General features: G+C 48.9%; 1 protein-coding gene across 5 annotated transcripts in view; it reads left to right on the top strand.

Moving 5' to 3' along the window:
* Window positions 1-512: 512 nt before the first annotated feature.
* The window catches only part of GFRA1 (GDNF family receptor alpha 1), a 210,783-nt gene continuing 193,086 nt past the window's right edge, over window positions 513-18,209 (top strand). The window contains exons 1-4 of one of the 5 annotated variants that reach the window (XM_046027298.1): window positions 513-599; window positions 1,454-1,755; window positions 2,589-2,882; window positions 4,107-4,190. In XM_046027298.1, the coding sequence (XP_045883254.1) occupies window positions 1,716-1,755; window positions 2,589-2,882; window positions 4,107-4,190 (418 nt within the window). In that variant the 5' untranslated portion in view covers window positions 513-599; window positions 1,454-1,715. Of the gene's footprint in view, window positions 600-945; window positions 1,155-1,244; window positions 1,289-1,453; window positions 1,756-2,588; window positions 2,883-4,106; window positions 4,191-18,209 lie in introns of those variants that run through there. The other 4 variants (XM_046027300.1, XM_046027296.1, XM_046027299.1 and 1 more) reach the window with 4 other exon arrangements.

The following is an 18,209-nucleotide window of genomic DNA, read 5'->3' as shown; positions in this document are numbered from 1 at the left end:
GAAAGGTCTGATTCGATTGCACTAGGACGGAAGAAAGAAAGAGCCCTTGTGCATTGTGCCCTTTTGTGTCTGAGTGAGTGTGTGTGTGTGTGTGTGTGTGTGTGTGTGTGTCTGCGAGGGGAGGGGGGGAGAGAGAGAGAGAGTGTGTGTGTGTCTGGCAGCATTCGCGGGCGGCTGCATAGCCCTGCGTGTCCTGTGCGCGCGTGCTGGGTCCGGCGCGGAGTCCCACCGCGGACGAGTGTGTTCATCTGCGGCGTCCGTGCGTGCGAGCCTCAGAGGGGGTTGGCGGGTGTGCTATGGGGCGGCGGGAGCAGGAGCAGGCCGAGGGTCCTCAAGCAAAGAAATCTGGCCTCGGAACCCGCTAGCCTCTGCTCAGCTTCCAATATCCCAACCGGCAGCCGAGAGCCGGGGGACTCGGCTCGGAAATCGTCCTGGCCCAACTCAGCCCCTTTGAGCTCTCGAAGATTACCGCATCTTCTTCCTAACGCAGAGAAGTGAGCCCGGAAAGGGAAGGAAGGGGCGGGGACACCCCCCAAAATAAATAAATAAATAAACAAACTGGCTCCTCGACACAGCTGGACACGGTCGGTTGAGTCCAGGTTGGTGGCATTTAGAGAGTTTTCTCGTTCTGTGGATTTGGGAGCCCATCGCCGCTCCCCCGCCCTCTTTTCCCCTCTTGCAGGCGCCCCTCAACTTTGGGGTCCGGGGGCGCGCGCGGCTCGCGGCTGCACCTGCCCTGGCGCTCCGGGGCTGCCGGCCGGTGCGCTCGCCCCAGGCGGTGGCGTTGATGAGCCCGAGTCCCGGGCGGCGGGCGAGCCTGCGCGCGACGCAGACACCCGGGAGGGAGCGGAGGACCCGCGGCTGGTAGGGGCGCGCGAGCCGGGTTTCGGCCCTAGCCCGGACGTCGGTTCCCCGTTGCCCCGCTGCCTCAGAAAAGAGGCGAACCCGGGGAGGAGCGGGAGACGGTGACCGGGGGCAGCGATTGGTGGTTTGGGTGAAGAGGCCGGCAGCGGAGCGAGCGAGCTGGCTGGAGGAGGGGGCGGTGAACTTCCACGGAGAAGGGGCTCTTTCTGCGCCAGGGCTGGAGAAAGAGCTGCCGCCGCCGTGTGCTTCGACTCCAGGCAGCTGCTGACTCCGCTCGCAGCGCTCGGAAAGTAACGTTATTTATTTATTTGCTTGCGTTCAGCCTCTTGGGTTGGACCCGATAGACACTCCTTGGACTTTGGGAGCTGGCGTCCGACCTCTCCAGCCCCTACCCTGCCCTTGCGGGCGGCTCCCCGGAATTCACGTACATGCCCCCCCCCCCCGCCCCCTCCTGCGCCCCGACCGGGTTAGGGGTGGGCCCTCACCCGGGCGCTAGAAAGTCCCCCAAGGCGGGAGCAGGGGAGGGCAGAGGGGCGGGGGAGGTTCCAGCGCTCTCAGCTCTCATTTCAAAGCGCGCTCTCCCTTCCAGGTTGGGTCAGACCTGAACCCCTAAAAGCGGAACCGCCTCCCACCCTCGCGCCAGCCGCCCGCGAGGAGCTGAGTCGCCGGCGGCGGTGGAGGCGGACGGACCCGGGACTTTCCTCTCGCACTGGATGGAGCTGAACTTTGGGCGGCCAGAGCAGCGCGGCCGTCCGGGGATTGCTGTATGCTGAGCTCCCTCGTCGAGACTCAGCCGCGGCTCGGGATTTTTGGGGGGGGGGGGGGGCGGGGACCAGCTGCGCGCCGGCACCATGTTCCTGGCGACCTTGTACTTCGCGCTGCCGCTCCTGGGTAAGTCGAGGCCGCCGCTAGTTTTCTAACCCGCTGAGTCTTTCCGAGGGGATACTCGGGGCAGCCCCCAACCCCTCAACTGCAGCGCGGTTGCGTGGGTGTGGGAGGGCGAAGTTTCGTTTTGGGGAAGGGGATCTTGAATCCTCAGCACCCTGGGCTTGGGAGGCGGTGATGGCGCGGCACTTGCCCGCAGCTTTTTGTGCTTGGTTTTAATTTTCTGTGCTTTGTAATGGCCAATCCTGGCGGAGAGTTAAGGGGTCCGAGCTCCTCCAGCCCCGGGACCAGCGCTGCTTGCGAGTCCTGGGAGCTCTCGGAGGAGCAGCGGGCAGGTGGGGTGTGGGCGAGCATTGGACCGGGAGAGCAAACTTCGAAGGGAAAACTTTTCCCCGAACAGTGTCTGAGCGCTCCCCGCCTGGCGGGCCGCGGGCCAGGGCTCGCCCGCCCCAAGCCCCGCGCCCGGCCCGCAGCGGCCCTCCTCTTCGGAAAGCCCCCGGCTTCCGTCGGGCGGGGCCGAGCCAGCGGCTCCCGGAGACCGAGCAGCTGCTCCGGCCGGGCTGCCCCGGGAGCTGCGGGGCGGGCACGCGCGGTGGGCAGCGCGCGCTCGGGGGCAACCCGCAAACAGCCCGCAAAGCCACGCCGGGCGGAGGTTGGCGTTGCGGGGAGCGCCGGCGGCCGGCGGTCCCAGGGAGCGAAAATGAGCCCCCGGTGTAGAGGGGCCGGCCCGCGGGCGGCGCAGGGCACCCCAGAAGCCGGGTGAGGCACGGGCCCTCCCCGCAGCCGGAGGCTCGGGGTCCCGGCCCGCCGCCCTCACGCTCCCGCACCTCCTCCCGCAGACGTGCTCCTGTCGGCCGAGGTGAGCGGCGGGGACCGCCTGGACTGTGTGAAAGCCAGCGACCAGTGCCTCAAGGAGCAGAGCTGCAGCACCAAGTACCGCACGCTGAGGCAGTGCGTGGCGGGCAAGGAGACCAACTTCAGCCTGACGTCCGGCCTGGAGGCCAAGGACGAGTGCCGCAGTGCCATGGAGGCTCTCAAGCAGAAGTCGCTCTACAACTGCCGCTGCAAGCGGGGTATGAAGAAGGAGAAGAACTGCCTGCGCATCTACTGGAGCATGTACCAGAGCCTGCAGGGTACGCGCCGACCGACCCGGCCCCCACCCCCATCCCTCACCCCCACCCCACAAAGGCAGGCGGCTGGCCCCTCAGCGGGGCCCGCTGACCTCATCCTCTCCTCGCTTCTCCCCAGCTGCAGAATGAGGACCTTTCATTGGCCCCCAGGGACAGCGGCAGCTGGTGTTTGCTGCCTCCGGAGCAGCACTGTGGGGGCCTGGTTGTTGGAAAACCCGTGGCGGGGGGGGGGGGACACCCCCGGCCCCCGCTGACCTCTCTGAAACCTGGTCAGAGCATCCGAGTAGGAGCCGGTTTAAGGACAGGGCAGGAACTCACAACTTCTCCCCAAGGAGAGCTTCAGAGGACAAGAATACAAAGACTTGCCCTGAATCGTGTCCGCAGTTTCTCCTCTTTCTTCTTCCCCTCTAGCTACTCTGACATAAGATAAAGAATTAAGAATAAAAGGTCCAGTAGACTCTATTTTATCTTTACCCTCCTCAAACCTGATCAAAGGCAGATGTGTTTGAAAAACCATTTGTCGTCTTAGATTAGCTGAGTCTTGAACCAGCTGATGTGGTTCAACCTTGGTTAACACAGAAGTGGCTTTGAGAGAAAAAGGACCCCTTGTCACAAGCATCCATTCCAATGGGAATTTTTTGGTCCTTGTGTGCCAGAGATGGCTGGTGTTTGTAAATCTAACACAGACGTCCAGGGCATTCATTCTCCCCTGAGACACCAAACATTTGTAACATACAGATTTGACCTCTCTGCTGCCTCTTGCTCCAGAACCTATTACAGTGAAAACCTATTTCAGAGACTGTTGAATAACCAGCACCCGGGCTTTTCTGGCCCCACGCTGTGTTAAGGAGCATAGAAATGGGGGCCCTCTTTTGGGTCACTTTTCTTCCATTGGCTCCTGGAGGTAAGCTGGGCTGGTGACATCACTGGTTCCTTCCTCTCTTATTTCATTCCTTTGCAAAGAGTGGGAGAGTTTTCTGGCAAGATCAAGCTGGGTTGCTCTCCAGTGTTTTCATGGCACTCTGGGGAGAGGAAGGACAACAAAGGCAGAGGGAATGCAAAATAACCATAGCCAAATAGATGCATTTGAGACCTTGGAAAGTTTCGGCATCTTTTTGTTACACAATCATAACATTATTAGAATTTAGATTCAGTTAAAAAGAAAAGAAAACCACTCTGAAATATGTCTGCTTTCCGATCTAAGCCCCATCTTCCTGTTGTTTTTAGGAAATGATCTGCTCGAAGATTCCCCTTATGAGCCAGTTAACAGCAGATTGTCTGATATATTCCGGGTGGTCCCATTCATACCAGGTAAGCAGATTCATGCTTCCACTCAGATGCCTTTGCCTGCTTGAAATCCATCGGGTTGCATTCTCTCTGGCTCTCAGAAAGCGTCTAAGTAGAGAGTTGAATGGCATAGGGTTTCTGGGAAATTAGAAATAGGATGATGATAATGAAGAGGCAGAATGCCTAGAGATGATTGTATGACTTGAAAGTAATTCTAAATGAAGTAATGTGGTGTGGTGATTTGAAAGAGGTTGGAGGGAGGTGACTCGGTTGAATTTTTTCTTCCACATTGAAATATGATTGGCTAGCTCATGCATAGGGACTTCTGTCTGTAGGTGGCAATCATACTCCCTTCTTGCTACGTACCATTCACAGAGCCTCCCTGCAGATGGGATCTGTGTCAATGATGCCACTTACTTTCTGAGACTTCTGAAAATAATCTTAGATTGTTGAGGAATTTCGGATGGGCTCACTGCCTTTGATTGAAAAGATTCAGCTCTACCATTTGTTAGCAATTCTATTTTTAATTTGTCCTGAGCAAGTGTGTGCATCAGAGAAGGTATTATTGCCTCATTGGCCCTTTACAAAGTGGTCTTGCTTCCCTTGGTTTGTTTTATCTGTCTTTGCAATTCTATGTTTGTTTTGGAAGTGAACTTAGTTTCAGAATGAAGGTTTTCCTAACACTGGGATTCAGACAGCCCCGTAAATAATGAGCAAGGCAGTAATTTCTCTTAATGACATACAGATTCCAGACTGATGTTGTCTTTATTTGTTTACACTTAAGACATTTCCTCAAGTATATACAGCCATCACAAATGATACGCTTTGTTGGCGGTTGTACGTGGTGGTGAATGTTGAATTCTATGAGATGATGGTTTGTTATGGGTGAGAGTGTTCTGGTGTTCTCAATGTTTTCTGTTTTCCTGCAGAAACCCACAGAACTAAGGGAGTATGTAAATACTGATATTATGTGTCGGTGTATTTATATACATTCATTCACTCACAAACACCCATTGAGTACCCACTATGTTCCAGCCATTGGGATTTTGGCAGTAAGCCAGACAGATGTCGCCTCTGCCCTCATGAATCTCAGAGACAGCCAGCAATTGCATTTATTTAAGCCCCTATTATATTCCAGGCACTGTGTTAAGAACTTTTTTAAAAAAAGATTTTATTATTTATTTGAGAGAGAGAGAGAGTGAGGGCCGGGGGAAGAGCAGAAGGAGAGGGACAAGCCGACTCTGCGCTGAGCCTGGAGCCCAGAGGGGGGCTCCATCTCAAGACCCCAAGGTCACGATTTCAGTGGAAATCACAAGTCAGTTACTTAACTGACTGAGCCACCCAGGCACCCCTGTGTTAACTTTTTATCATTAACTTAGATAACGATCTTCATATGCTTCTGAGGTATTACTATTTCCATGTTAGGAATGAAGCCGTGGTAGGAAGTGTGAAGTTAGGAAACCAGTCAGATCGCAAAGCTCGTGGTTAATGAAACCAGCATGTAAACCCAGATTCGTTTGATTCTGAGTGTTTGTAACATCTACTCCTTGCAACCAGAGTGTGGTCTTTTCAGCAGTGGCATGGACACCAGCTGGGAGATGGTTACAAGTGTGGAATTTCAGGCTCCATCCCAGACCTACGGAATCAGAATTTATGTTTTAAGAAGACCCCTGGTCCGGGTGCTTGATATACACATGAAGCCTGAGAAGCATTCCTCTACATTATTCTGTTTTTGGTTCAGAGGAGGGATGTGTGTGTGTGTGTGTGTGTGTGTGTGTGTGTGTTGGGATAAGATGTGTGTGTTTTTTTTTTTTTTAAGATTTTATTTATTTATTTGACAGAGAGAGAGAGATCACAAGTAGGCAGAGAGGCAGGCAGAGAGAGAGGAGGAAGCAGGCTCCCTGCGGAGCAGAGAGCCCGATGCGGGGCTCGATCCCAGGACCCTGAGATCATGACCTGAGCCGAAGGCAGCGGCTTAATCCACTGAGCCACCCAGGCGCCCCAAAGATGTGTGTTTTGGGATAAGATATATGGGTATAAGTTTAGTATCAGAATCATTCATGTATATCCAAATAATGCTGATAATTTCCACTCCAGAGCCCTCCTAATGCTCCCTCCCTGTCCTTGGACCAGCTGGGGCAGTGTCTCATGTACCGGAGGAAAAATGCACAGACCCATCTTAGCTCTTTCAGGGGCAGGTCCCTAGGAGCTGGGATGGAATGTGGTCCATGGCATATCAGAAGTGAACCTGGCCTTCCTGATGCTTGAAGGGCAGTGCCTCTTGCCTGCTGCCTGTCCCTGGAAGCCTTACTCCTTAGTCTTTGTGCTGATGTGTAGAGGGCTCTGAGCCTTTCTGTGGACAGTGAGAGTGAGGATGCAGGCAAGGAGGAAAGCTCATTTGGGTTTTAATTTCAGAACTTCTGTAGACTATAGGACTGCAACAGACTCATTTTCCCTTTCTGGTTCTCTCTTTTCTTGGTATAATGAGACCATGAGTATAAATAATCTCTAGTCCTAACAGCTCATGATTCTGAGGGAAGATTGAGGTCACCTCCAGAACCCATTCACTGTGCTCTTCAATTGTGTTTTCAATCCTTGCATGTAGTTTACGGTTAAAATGGCTTGGTCATTCCGAGATACCCCTGGGTTGTCTGAATTTCTTCTGTGAGTACCAGGAATTCTTCTGCATGTGGACCAAGTTTCACCCATTCATTTTCCTGGATCCCTTTCTCGGCCAGACTTCTTTTCTTAGCAAATATGACCCCGACTTTGTGAGACCTGTCCTGCTGAGAATCCAGAAGTCCTAATGAATTAATCAGAGCCAGGAAGGCCTTGTCTGGAGCTACATTTTATCCCTCAAGGGCATTGAATTTAGGTTCCAGCACTAATGAGCTTTGACCTCTGACAGTGACGGTGTTCCCTAAGTGGGTATAGGGAAGCCAAATGGAACCTTGAGAGGTTTTAAGTCATTGAATAATGCATATTATCCAGTTTGGCATTTGTAGGATAGGGAAGGACAGAGGAGCAAGATGATAAATGTTGCTTTTCGTGGTTTGATTCTAAGTTTCTAGAACATCTCCCGTCTTGAACATCTCTCTGAGGAAACCAGGACAACAGGGCCTCTGCCTTTTAGAGATATGGTAGCAATCAGAGTTTCCATATTTGGGTTTCTTTGCCCAATGTGCAGTGAATGTTTATCCCTGTACATTAAATGTGAGCTGAATCGTCTCACTGAACAAGACATGTTTGACATTCTCATGTTTCCATTTTCTTTGGACTCCTCAAAGCCACTGCCATCCTTGCCATTGTTTGGTTGATCAGCAGTTAAAAAGCCATACTGAGGTGCTGTCAGGGGCCTGGCAGGAACAAGGAAGGGAACAAAAATGAGACAGAGTCTCAAACCTGTCACCTCTGTTCTGAAGCCTGAGTTGCAGGAAGGAAATCAAACAGCCTTGTCAGGCGAGAATTGGGGAATTGCGGTGCCACAGCCTCGGTGGAAATGTGTCGGTGGAAGCATTTGGCCTTGAAATCAGTTTTAAGGGCTCCAGGAGGGGGGCCTTCTTTGTGGGTTGATGCCAGCGTCGTTTTTAGGGGTCTCAAAGAAGAAGATCCGGGCGGTGAGTGGAAGTATGCAAAGGAAAGAGGGAGCCAGTGCAAGAGGATGTCGGAGGAGAGGAGAGAACATGGAAAAGGGTCTCGGGAGCCAAGAGGGCAGAGCCGCGTGGGCATGTGGAGGCTGCCAGGATAAAGCCACCACATCTATTTCACATCTGCCATGACTCTCTGCTCTTTAACCTTGCGTTTTCCTCTTTGTGCCGGTTCTAGAAACAGCAAGAAGTAAATAGTGATTTGAAAGGGAGACGAACCTGTTGGCCATGTTTTTGGACTCTCCAGAGGGAGAGTGCAAAGTAGAAAGAAATTTTGAAAGCACAGCGGGTGCCAAGAAGAACCTGAGGATAGGGGGTCAGAGGGGGATATAAGCACCTTATAAGGATATAAGCAACGAGGGAAAGAAGAAGGCTCCAGGGTTTAAAAGGATTGACTGGGAGGTTGGATTTTGTAGGGAAGTGTCAAGAGAGGCCAGACCTTTCTCAAAATTAACCGGAGCCGATGGTATGGCAAACAAAAAGCAGTAGGGATGTGGGGAACGAGGGATATTAGGATTTGGATATTAGGATACTACGAACAGCTTAGACCTCCCCGGGAAGCCTTAGGATCTTGACATCAGTTCTCCTGCAGTTGGAAATAGTCTGCTTCAGGAGGCGATGCCCCTGAACACTCTTTTGAGTGTGACCTCTTTTTCTGAATGATGCTGTGAGTCACTAGCCATGTTTAGCATTTCCATTTTAATGTGGCATCATACTTAGGTCACTAAGCAAAAAAAAAAAAAAAAGCTTTCTTAAAGATTTTACATGTTGAAGAAGACTGATAAGGTCCTGTTGGACAAGAGAGAGAAGTGTTGGTAAATTCCAGCTGCTGGGATGTGTGGCGGTCCTTTGCCTTCCACTCAGCTCTCCAAAACCCCTCTAATCATGTTGTCCCAATAGGTGAGAAACCCTGTTGGTCCCTTGTTCCCTGTTCTGGCATATGGGAAACTCCTCCCTAGGCCGGCTCGCTCCCACCATCCTTCTCTAAGCCCCATCACCCTCTGTTCCCTCAAGCTCACCAAGCAATCCATTCCCCAAGCATTTCACGTGTCTTTGCTTTCCTGTGCCTTTGCTTTCCTGTGCCTTTGCTCATGCTCTTGCCTCTGCTGGGGAAGTCGCTGTTAGTTCCCCGAGACCTAGATCCATTTTCCTCTCTGGGGACCATGCTGGAATTGCCCCAGACAGGCACTTCTGTTCAAGACACTTTCGTGCTGCATTTTGTCCTTGTCTTCACGATCGCTGTTAATCATGGGGTGTCAAAGGGAGTTATCTATGTGTCTGTCTTTCTCACTGGAAAGTTGGGAGACCTGCTTGCTATGCAGGGTGTATTATGCTCAGCCTGGAGCCTTCTTCCTGGTTCTGAGTAGTCATCCCATTCACCATGGGTGTTTGAATATCAGAGAAGGGCCGTAGAGAATTAGTCTAACGTTTTGCTTTTATAGAGTTGAAGCTCAGAGAGGGAAAATGACTTGGCCAGGGCCAAAGCCCTTGAGGATAGCCTCTAGAACCTTTGCTAGAACATGGCAATGCCTTCGGGGAGGCCAGTGTTAGCCTCTTTCTGTTCTGTGTGCTCTCTGGGCACATTTCATCCATTTCTGGGACTGCCGCTGCCACTTACACTGGCGACTCTGCGCCTGCCCTCCTTTTCCAGCCTCTCCTGAGCTCTCAACCAGCATTTCCAGCTGAGTCCCAGACAACTCTGCCTGGTGTCTCTCAGTTATTTCAAACCCAGCACATCTACGACGGAGCTCATCATCTCTGCCCTTTTTCTCCTTACCCCTTTCTCTTCCAGAACCTTCTGTCTTCCCTATGGCATTGTCTACCCGAGTTATAGCTCCAGGGTTCCTGCCACCCTCCTCTGCCCTTCTCATTCCTTCAGGGGACCCATCACCAAGTCTTTTGCAGTCCTACCTGCTGTGTTTTGAGTTGCTCTCCACTCTCCATTCCCTAATTATACTCATCGTCCCTCTCACTTGAACTTTGCATTGACCACCTTCCTGCATCCCCAAGTCAAGTTCCTCCCAATCCAACCTAGCCTCCTCATTGGCAGGCCTTATCTCAGCACCCCAGTGACTTAGAAGAACTGTCTGGCTTCAGTCTTCTTCCGTCGATTCTTCTACTAAGTGACCTCCCATCTCACCCCACCTGCCCTGTGCCCAAATAAGCCAGCTGACCACCTGCTGTCCCACCCGTGCCCTGGACAACTTTGCGCCTCCATCCATTGGTGCATGCCAGTGCTGGAGAGAGAACATATCCTCTGGGGTCTGCCAACCTGGGTACCTCCTAGCCCTGCTGCTTACTTCATTTTGGGCACCTCGGTTGAGCTCAGTGTGCCTCAGGCTCTTTGCATGTAGAAAGAGATGAAGGTTATTACCTTACCGGTTCTTGTGGATTTGAAGATGCTGCATGTAAAATACCTAGCCAGCCCCCGAAGCATCCTGGGGCCCCAGTAAGTCTTGGTCATTCTCAGGGCTCTGCCACGGCTATGCTCCCTGTTCACTCCCTCCTGACTCCAAGCAGACCTTGCTTCCTGATCATGGAGTAACAAAAGGATGGCCATCCTGAGCCTTCGGGAAGGCTGCTTCTAAACTACCAGGGACAAAAATGAAAAATCCAGCCTTTATCTGAAGGGCCCTGGAGCCAAGTCCTGCCTCTTAATAACCTCGCTTGGGTCTTAACTTCCCTTTGGGGAAGGTCTTCCTTACTCCTGCTCTGAATCCCTCTGTTCCTTTGGGCCCTGTTTCTACGCTCTGTCGTCAGAGGGGAGTGCGCTGCAGCTGGCGTTCACCAGGCTGGGGGCTCTTCCTGTGCTTAAGGATTCTTGTGATCAGCTCTCCCTTCTCAGCTTGACTGATTCCCATTCTTCCAACCTCTCCTCATAAATCTGCTCTCCAACGCCCCTCATAGCAGGAAGAATTACTGCTCCCTGAGAAGGGCATGCTTAAACCTGGGAGAGGCATCCGTCTCCACAGGCCGAGCTGAGAACACTTAACATCTCACTTTTGCAGACCACTACTTTTCCTTCCAATTCTCTCCCCTCCAGTCCCTCAGCGCCTCATTTTATTTTATTTTTTTTGCAGAACAATAAGCAATTACAAACAGGTTTAAAAAGGAAAAGGAATTTAAATCACCCCTAGTCACAGCTCCCAAAGATAATTGCTGTAAACATGTTGATCTGAGACTTTCCAGAATTTTTTCCTTTATTTATGAATATGTGTGTGTGTGTGTGTGTATACATACTTTTTCTTCTTCTTCTTCTTTTTTTTTTTTTTACAAAAATAAAGTCTGGACTACACATACTTTCTGATCACCTGCATGATGACCTGAGGAGTGTGTGTCTTCTTTTTGTCACTGAGCATGTCTCAAAGGCAAGTTTTGTTACTTAGATTCGCTGACAAACTCAAGAAGTTTCATGGATAAAACAGCAGGTCAGTCCAGGAGTGAGATACTACCAAGGCCTGGATGTTCAGGGAAGGCTGTGAAGGTAGAGACAGTCAAATATTTTTGCATAGCGTGACCGTAGGTCCGGTTACCAGAAGAGGGGAGATAAAACATCCACGACTGACAAGTAATTGGATGAACCGAAGATTGTTACAAGGTGCAGAATTATTTATAGCCAGTAGGTCTGTCCTCATTCCTTCTCCTTAGTCCTTCGAAGTGTTTCTTTCTGCCATCTCTTAATTTTTCTGCTGTCCAAAATTATTCTTGCCAAAGGATGTCCTTTCTTGGTTCTCTGGGATATAGTACCAATTAGCAAAAGAAGGTGTCAAATTTAGGATTGTTTGGTTCAAGGAGCACTGGTCTGGGAGTCAGGAGATTGGTGTCCTGCTTCCAGCCATACCTGTCATTAGCCAGGTGACCTTGGGCACGTGTCTACGCTTCCTGTGAAAGGAGAGGTAGCCACTCCTTTCATAAAATGACAGCAGCGGACTAGAATGATCTTTCACATGTTTCCTTCCTTTTCCAAGGACCTGCATATTGAATCTTGAATTATTTTAGGGCTTACTGTTTTTCTCTCGAGCATTGTCTTCAGGCCAAAGAAACTTGTGATCTTGGTATATATATTTTTCACATTAATAACACTTATAAGGCATGATTTATTCAATATACACCTTCCTTGAACCAGAGTGTGTTTAAGCCATCTCATTTGGATACATGGAAGAAGATGAAACAAAGTAAGAAGTCAGTGGGAAAAATAGGAGCAAGGGGAAAATGAAACACGGAAGAGAAAATGAAACGGAGTGAGTTCTGTAGACACAGTGCGTGTCAGAAGATGATATTTAAATACATTAAATGATCAGAAGTGCCTTGTTTGCTTTACAAAGGGATAAATAAAATCACTGGGTTGTAGATACAGTAGGACTTCTGGAGGTCATTCTAGTCCAATCCCTTTATTCTACTGATAAGAAAACTGAGAGTTCCATAAATTTCTAGGGCAGTAGAACATAAATTGTGCAGGACAGTGATGACAAGTAAAATTAGGTGTGTGTTTGTTTTTAAATTGATATTCGAAACTCTCTGCATCCTGGCATTTCCCCCCCTCCTTTAAATCGTCCTTCACCTATTCAGGTCTGTGCACCCGTTGTGGGTGAGAGCCACAGCCCTTGGCTTTAGTTAAGGGGATTGTTGTCTGTTGTTTTGGAATTGTTTCAGAACAAGGGTTAATTAATAAGTCTCTGTTTGGCAACAGGAACCAGGAGCCAGAATGTTAATTTTCATATTTTTTTGGCCCCCTTCAGAGTCCTCTGCAAGGGAAAGTGAGAAATTATTTTTTGCTGTAAGCCCTCCCAGCCTTCAGATTAAAAAAAAAAAATTAATCTTTCATCTGGAATTTTTTGTTAAAGAAGCTAACCACTTCCCGTAATTTAGAGACTCAGCTAGCTGGGTCAGTGATGAAAACGAATGGGTGATTTGCATAAGGGGCTAATTTATTATGTCCCCTGGGCATTTCTTTCATCTCTTTCCATTCTAATTAATGTTCTAAGAGGGTCTATCACCATATCAGAAATTAGGGGTGAAAGCAGCCATTGTTAACCTTTATTCTTATGATTTTTTATCTTGTGTGATCTTTTAACCATTTTCTTTTCATAGCCAAGAATTTACATAGATAGGGCTGGGGAGTGTGTGGAGAGGAGGTTCAGGCAGGGCTGTGCTCTTGTATGATCTTTATTCAAACAGTATGTTGTTGTAAAAAATAAAAATGACTCGGAATAGAGGGAGTTGCAAAACATCCAGAAGCATACAACCGTGGTGAAGAATTGTTTCTAAATTTGAGTCCCCTAAAAACCTATATAAACGTGTATATACACACGCAGAATTATAGATGCATTCGTGTATCTGTATTGTATTTCATGTCTGTGTGTATTGATAGTGTGTGCGCGAATGTGGCTATCTGTATTATTAAACATTTTGCCTCCAAAGATCTTCCGTGACATGTGTTTCAGTGGGTTCTGGCTGTGACAAAGGCAGCTGTGTGTGAGAGAGTGTGACACAGCTGAGGAAAGGCAAGAGAACAAGCAATTTCTTCGAAAATCAATTGCAATTTACTCCTACTAAATTGGCCCAAGGTCCACCCCGTCCAAGCATTAGCATATGACAGACTTTTAATCATTTGGTCAAATGGCCTATTTTTGGTCAAACCACAGTTCCCTCAGGGATTCTGCCCATCAGTCCCAGAGCTATGTAATCCTGGGACCTGCACTCTTTTTAAAGGGGAGGTGGGTGTGGGGAAAGAGTACCCCTTAGAGTCCCATTGAGTGCCCTGCACTGCCCAGCCTGTCCATGGGCACGATTTCCTTTTGGTCCCTAGCAACGCTAAAAGCTAGGTATTATCTCTGATTTCCGAGGAGGAGACCTGGGTTCAGAGAGGTCGAGTAGCTTTCTCAGGACCACACGGCCGATGAGCGGAAGAGTTCAGATTTGCATCTTTCTCTGGCATCTCTTTCTGCCATTACGTGACAAAGTTTTAAACGCAGACCTGGGATCCTTTATGTGGATCTTAAAGTGAAGATATCTACTTCCTTGTCTCCCTCCTTAATTCCCAGTTTTCCTTCTCTGTCTTACATCTTAAAACACTGTTCGACAAAGGGTCTCCAGCATTGAAATAGAAGGCAGCATCTATTCTTTTCATATTTATCCCTGCATTCTGTTGGGTTCTTAATTGACAACTGAAATCCAGAACACGCACGCTATTAAAACCATTCCTGCGGAACTGCAGAAATATTAACCAAAGAAGCAATTTCTGGATTGTATCTTTTTTCATTTCAGTGTGAGATGGAAGGCTTCTAAAGTAGAGCAGAATGCCTAGGGCCATTTTTTGTCATGTTGTCATATAAATAGCATTACACAGTGGCGAAGAAAGGAATACATAGTTTAGTCCCACTTTAAGGTGACCTGATATGCTATTCATTTGTCTTCCACCATGCTGGTCCCCCTTTCCTTCCTGTCCCTCTGAATGGTCTAAGAAACACCAGGCCGACTGTTATTTCTGTTATCCTTTGCACATTATCGTTTGGTATACAGTTAATAATGTATGAAAATAAGTATTGATTGCATTCTTTGTCGGAACAGGCCAGCAGGTTTCTTAAAGCCCATGTTTATGAAATGTTTCATTGATCTCTGTTACTGTGAGTTCCAGACAAACTCTTGATGAAGAAGAGACCAGGAAATCCATGCATTCTCGAGAGCCCTGGTTGGAAATACTGTTTTCTTGCACTCTTAAATGTAGCCAGCGGCATTTTGAATGAGGAAAGGAGTGACCGGACTGAAACCCTAAGCATATTCCCAGTGAGACCTCAAGAGGAATAAAAATCATAATAATTTCAATAGCTGGGAGAGGGATGAACTAAATGTTTACATGAGATATCTTGTATAAGTTTTTTTTTAACAATAATTGTGTCTTTGTCCCACTGGATGGATAAGAAAACCAAGGTCCAAATAAGAAACTTGTCAAAGGGCACACACCTAAGAGTTGGCTGAGCCACGTTCTCATCCAGGAAGTCTGGTTCTAGAATCCATGCTGTAGCCCCCATTTGTAAATAGGTAACAGGAGAGATAGTTTTGGGAAAGTTAAGTGCATAGACTGCAGGAAGGATTATCGTGCATTTTGTACTGAGTGATGTGTATATATGTATATAGATAGATATAGATATACATGTATATCTATCTATATAATGCATTTATTTGTTTTAGAATAAAGAGAAGAGTTGGTCAGTTTCCATGACCTCTGTCAATTTTCAGTATTTCAGTGTGATGGAATGACATTTCTGCCAGATTCACACATCTGATACTTATTGAGAACTTACTGTGAGCCTAGTGTGAAGCGTAGGGAATTCAAGGGTAAATAGGACCCTCTTTTTTTGTTTAGGGGTAGGTATAAACAATAAAAATTAATGATGCAAAGAGGTATGCGAATGAGTAGAACTTCACCAGGCTCACACAGAGACCCGAGGAGAGAATAAATGACTTGATGGGATTGTGGGTCAGAAGAGGGTTGCTTAAGGTGACTTGGGGCTGGGTTTTTAGGCATGGATAGGAGTTTGGTAAAAAGGGATGGCTGGGAGGGTATTCGGGATAGAGGCAACTGCATGGGCAAAGGCATGGGCCAAGTGTCCAGGGTGCTGGCAATAAGTCACTTGCTGTGGCTGGAGTCCTGTGTGCAAGCGGTGGTGGGAGGAGAGCCAGGCAGAGAGGCAGGGTTGCCACACTCACGGGCTAGCCTTTGCCTCAGCAGAACTGGAAAAAAGATGATGGCTAATTTAGCTTGGTATTGCTGCATTCTGAGGCCAAATCCTGTGGAATTGCCGTTTTTTGTAGACCAGCATGGCAGAAAAGCAGAAATTGCATGTGGTTCGACTTAGTATAGTTTTGTGTTGTAAAAACGTACACAGGACTCTGGATGCTTCTAGGCTAGAGTATGCCAGAGGCCTGCTGAGAATGAGGAACTTCTTATCCTACGAAGTACTCTCCCGGGAAGTAACAAATGGGGCCTGGAGCACTGTGCTTTTAGCCTCAGTCCCTGGCGGATTCAGGGCAAGTGTAAGTCAGGTTCAGGTTCCTCTCTCTCAGAATTACTGTCTTCTTGGAGGGGAGGACAGAGGCACGAGGCTCCAGAATGCAAAGACCAAGTGCGCACAGCTCCCCATTTCGATGCCAGAGGTGAGTAGAGGAGTCAGGAGTTAGTGAGGCTGCCTGGGCCTCACAGGTGGTCCTGGGAAGGTGAGTGGGGGTTTGGAAGTGGGGAGCAGAGGCCAACAGAGCAGACAGGTGTCCTCAGGAGTGAGTGCAGGAGGCAGAGCAGCCTGGAGCCAGGTCCTGAGGGTCTTAATGATCGTGGTCGGAGAGAACGTCAGTGCGAATTGTTCCTTAGACATTGAGCTACCTGGCTGGTTAAAGGAGGCCTGTCCCTGTGGGCAGTGGGAATGTGGACAGTCTGGGACCCCCGAGAGGAATGAGTCCCCTCCCCGCCCAGCCTCTGAGTCCCCCCCGCCCCCAGCCTCCCAGTCCCAACCCCAGTGCTGCCCTCTGTCCTTGGCTTGGGATGGGACAGTGGCTCAGGCTGTCCTTCTGGCCTGCCCGGCCTCTTCGTGGCCCTTTGAGCCCTGATGGATAGTACCTGTTTGGAAGACTCGAAGATTTGACGTGTGGGCTTGCTTTTTCATTTGTTTGCTGTAGATCATTTTATTCTTCTGGCTCTCTGGTCCTGTGTCTCACTTGGCTGTTTTCTGCACCAGATCCTCAACTTGCTTCAGAACCTTTTGCAAGAGAGTGTCTGAATTAAAAACTCAGAGATTCTAAATGCAGGGAGTTGTCTTCATTGAAAGAGATGCCCGCTCACCCTGGGGCATGCCTGGTGAGGGAAGGATGAGGAAGGAGGGCTGCTGGGACTGCAGCCAGTAATTACTGAGGCTCACACAGCTGCTTCTGAAGAAGTGACTGAGCTTGCTCTTGTGTCCTTTCTCGAGCCCAGGGTGTGTTCATGACATTGTTTTAATGCTATCGTTGGAGCAGGGGGAGGGAGAGATGGTGCTGCCCTTTTGGGCTGCGGCTGATCTCCTGGTAGGAACGCACCCAGGGCTGGGCAGCACTCTCCCACATCGAGGCACACCAGGCAAACCAGCTGCATTCATTCCAGAGATCGGGGTGGGGTTGGGGAGGGGCGGGAGATGAGGTCCTGGTGATCCTGGGAAATTATGAAATGTGGGAGAGCCATGGTAAAGAGCAGAAGTCTCGGCGGTTAAACACCCCCAGATTGGAGCTCCACATTCACGCAACCCACGAGCTATGGGACTAAGGGTAAAAGGTAACTCACTGCGTTCTATGTTCTGTATCTGAAAATAGGGATAATGATAGTATCCGATTTATAAGGTTATTGGAGGTAACGCTTAGGAAGAGTGCTCGGAAGTGCCCAGTAAATGGTGGCTGAGTGACTGCCTCTCTCTGCTTTTAATGTGCACATGAGCTCCCTTCTTCCTCCTCTCCCAGTTTATTAGCGTGAAACAGGAATAGGAGATGATTTGAGTGGATGTAGATCTCTTCTGCTCTGAAAAAAATAAAAGGAGAATGAGAGGGACACATCAGTAACCATCCCTGAAATGAAGGTCACCGATTCCGTTCAGTCCAAAACATGGATCATCTCCACTAAAATAAAAGGAGTCACGTTCTTGGAGACCTTACTCTGTGTCTGGCACTGTGCTGGCTGCTAGGGAGGTGGTCGAGAGCCTGAAAGAAAGTTCAGTGCAGACTGGAATGCCATGGAGGGAGGGTGGGGTGGAAGCAGAGAAGGAAAAGATGAAGGGAACTTGATGGAGGACAGAAAGTTCTAGAAGGAGGGGGCAGGGACGACTGCAGTGTAGGGATGTGGGGAGTGGATTCCAGGTGAGCCAAGGCACATGGGAGGGAAAAGAAAAGGTGTTCACCCAGCATGGAAGGTTTATATTGGATTTGCTAGCTCTGTGTTGAGCAGATGTGAGTGTGGTGAAAACCTAGTGGGTATTATTATTATTATTCTCAAGAATGTTTAAAAAATGGAATGTTTGCAAACAAAGTAGAAACAGTCGAAGCATTGTTTTCTATTAGCGGTATAGGGTTCACTGGCTATGGGTACTTTTTCATTCTTGTCTTCCAAATTGTAATTTTAAAAGATGAGGCATTTCATATTCAAGAGTTTCTTTTGTCTGAAATAAATTATTCATTTCTACCCAGTTTCAGAAACAATGAGCATAATACTTAATGCATCACAATTAAGCAAGTGTAGTTTCATACAAAATTATGTTCTGTGCATTTTGGTGGCAAACAGAGCCGTGTATCCTATATCTTGTCGACATTTTGTTCCTCATAAGCAAAGCATAAAGAAGTAGAGACTCAGAATGTGTTTTCTTTCTTCTTCTGGTGGAGG

This window comes from Meles meles, chromosome 13 (assembly GCF_922984935.1).
Source record: "Meles meles chromosome 13, mMelMel3.1 paternal haplotype, whole genome shotgun sequence".
Taxonomy (NCBI): domain Eukaryota; kingdom Metazoa; phylum Chordata; class Mammalia; order Carnivora; family Mustelidae; genus Meles; species Meles meles.
The sequence above is the reverse complement of the archived record's forward strand: the minus strand, read 5'-3'. Positions and strand labels throughout refer to the sequence as shown.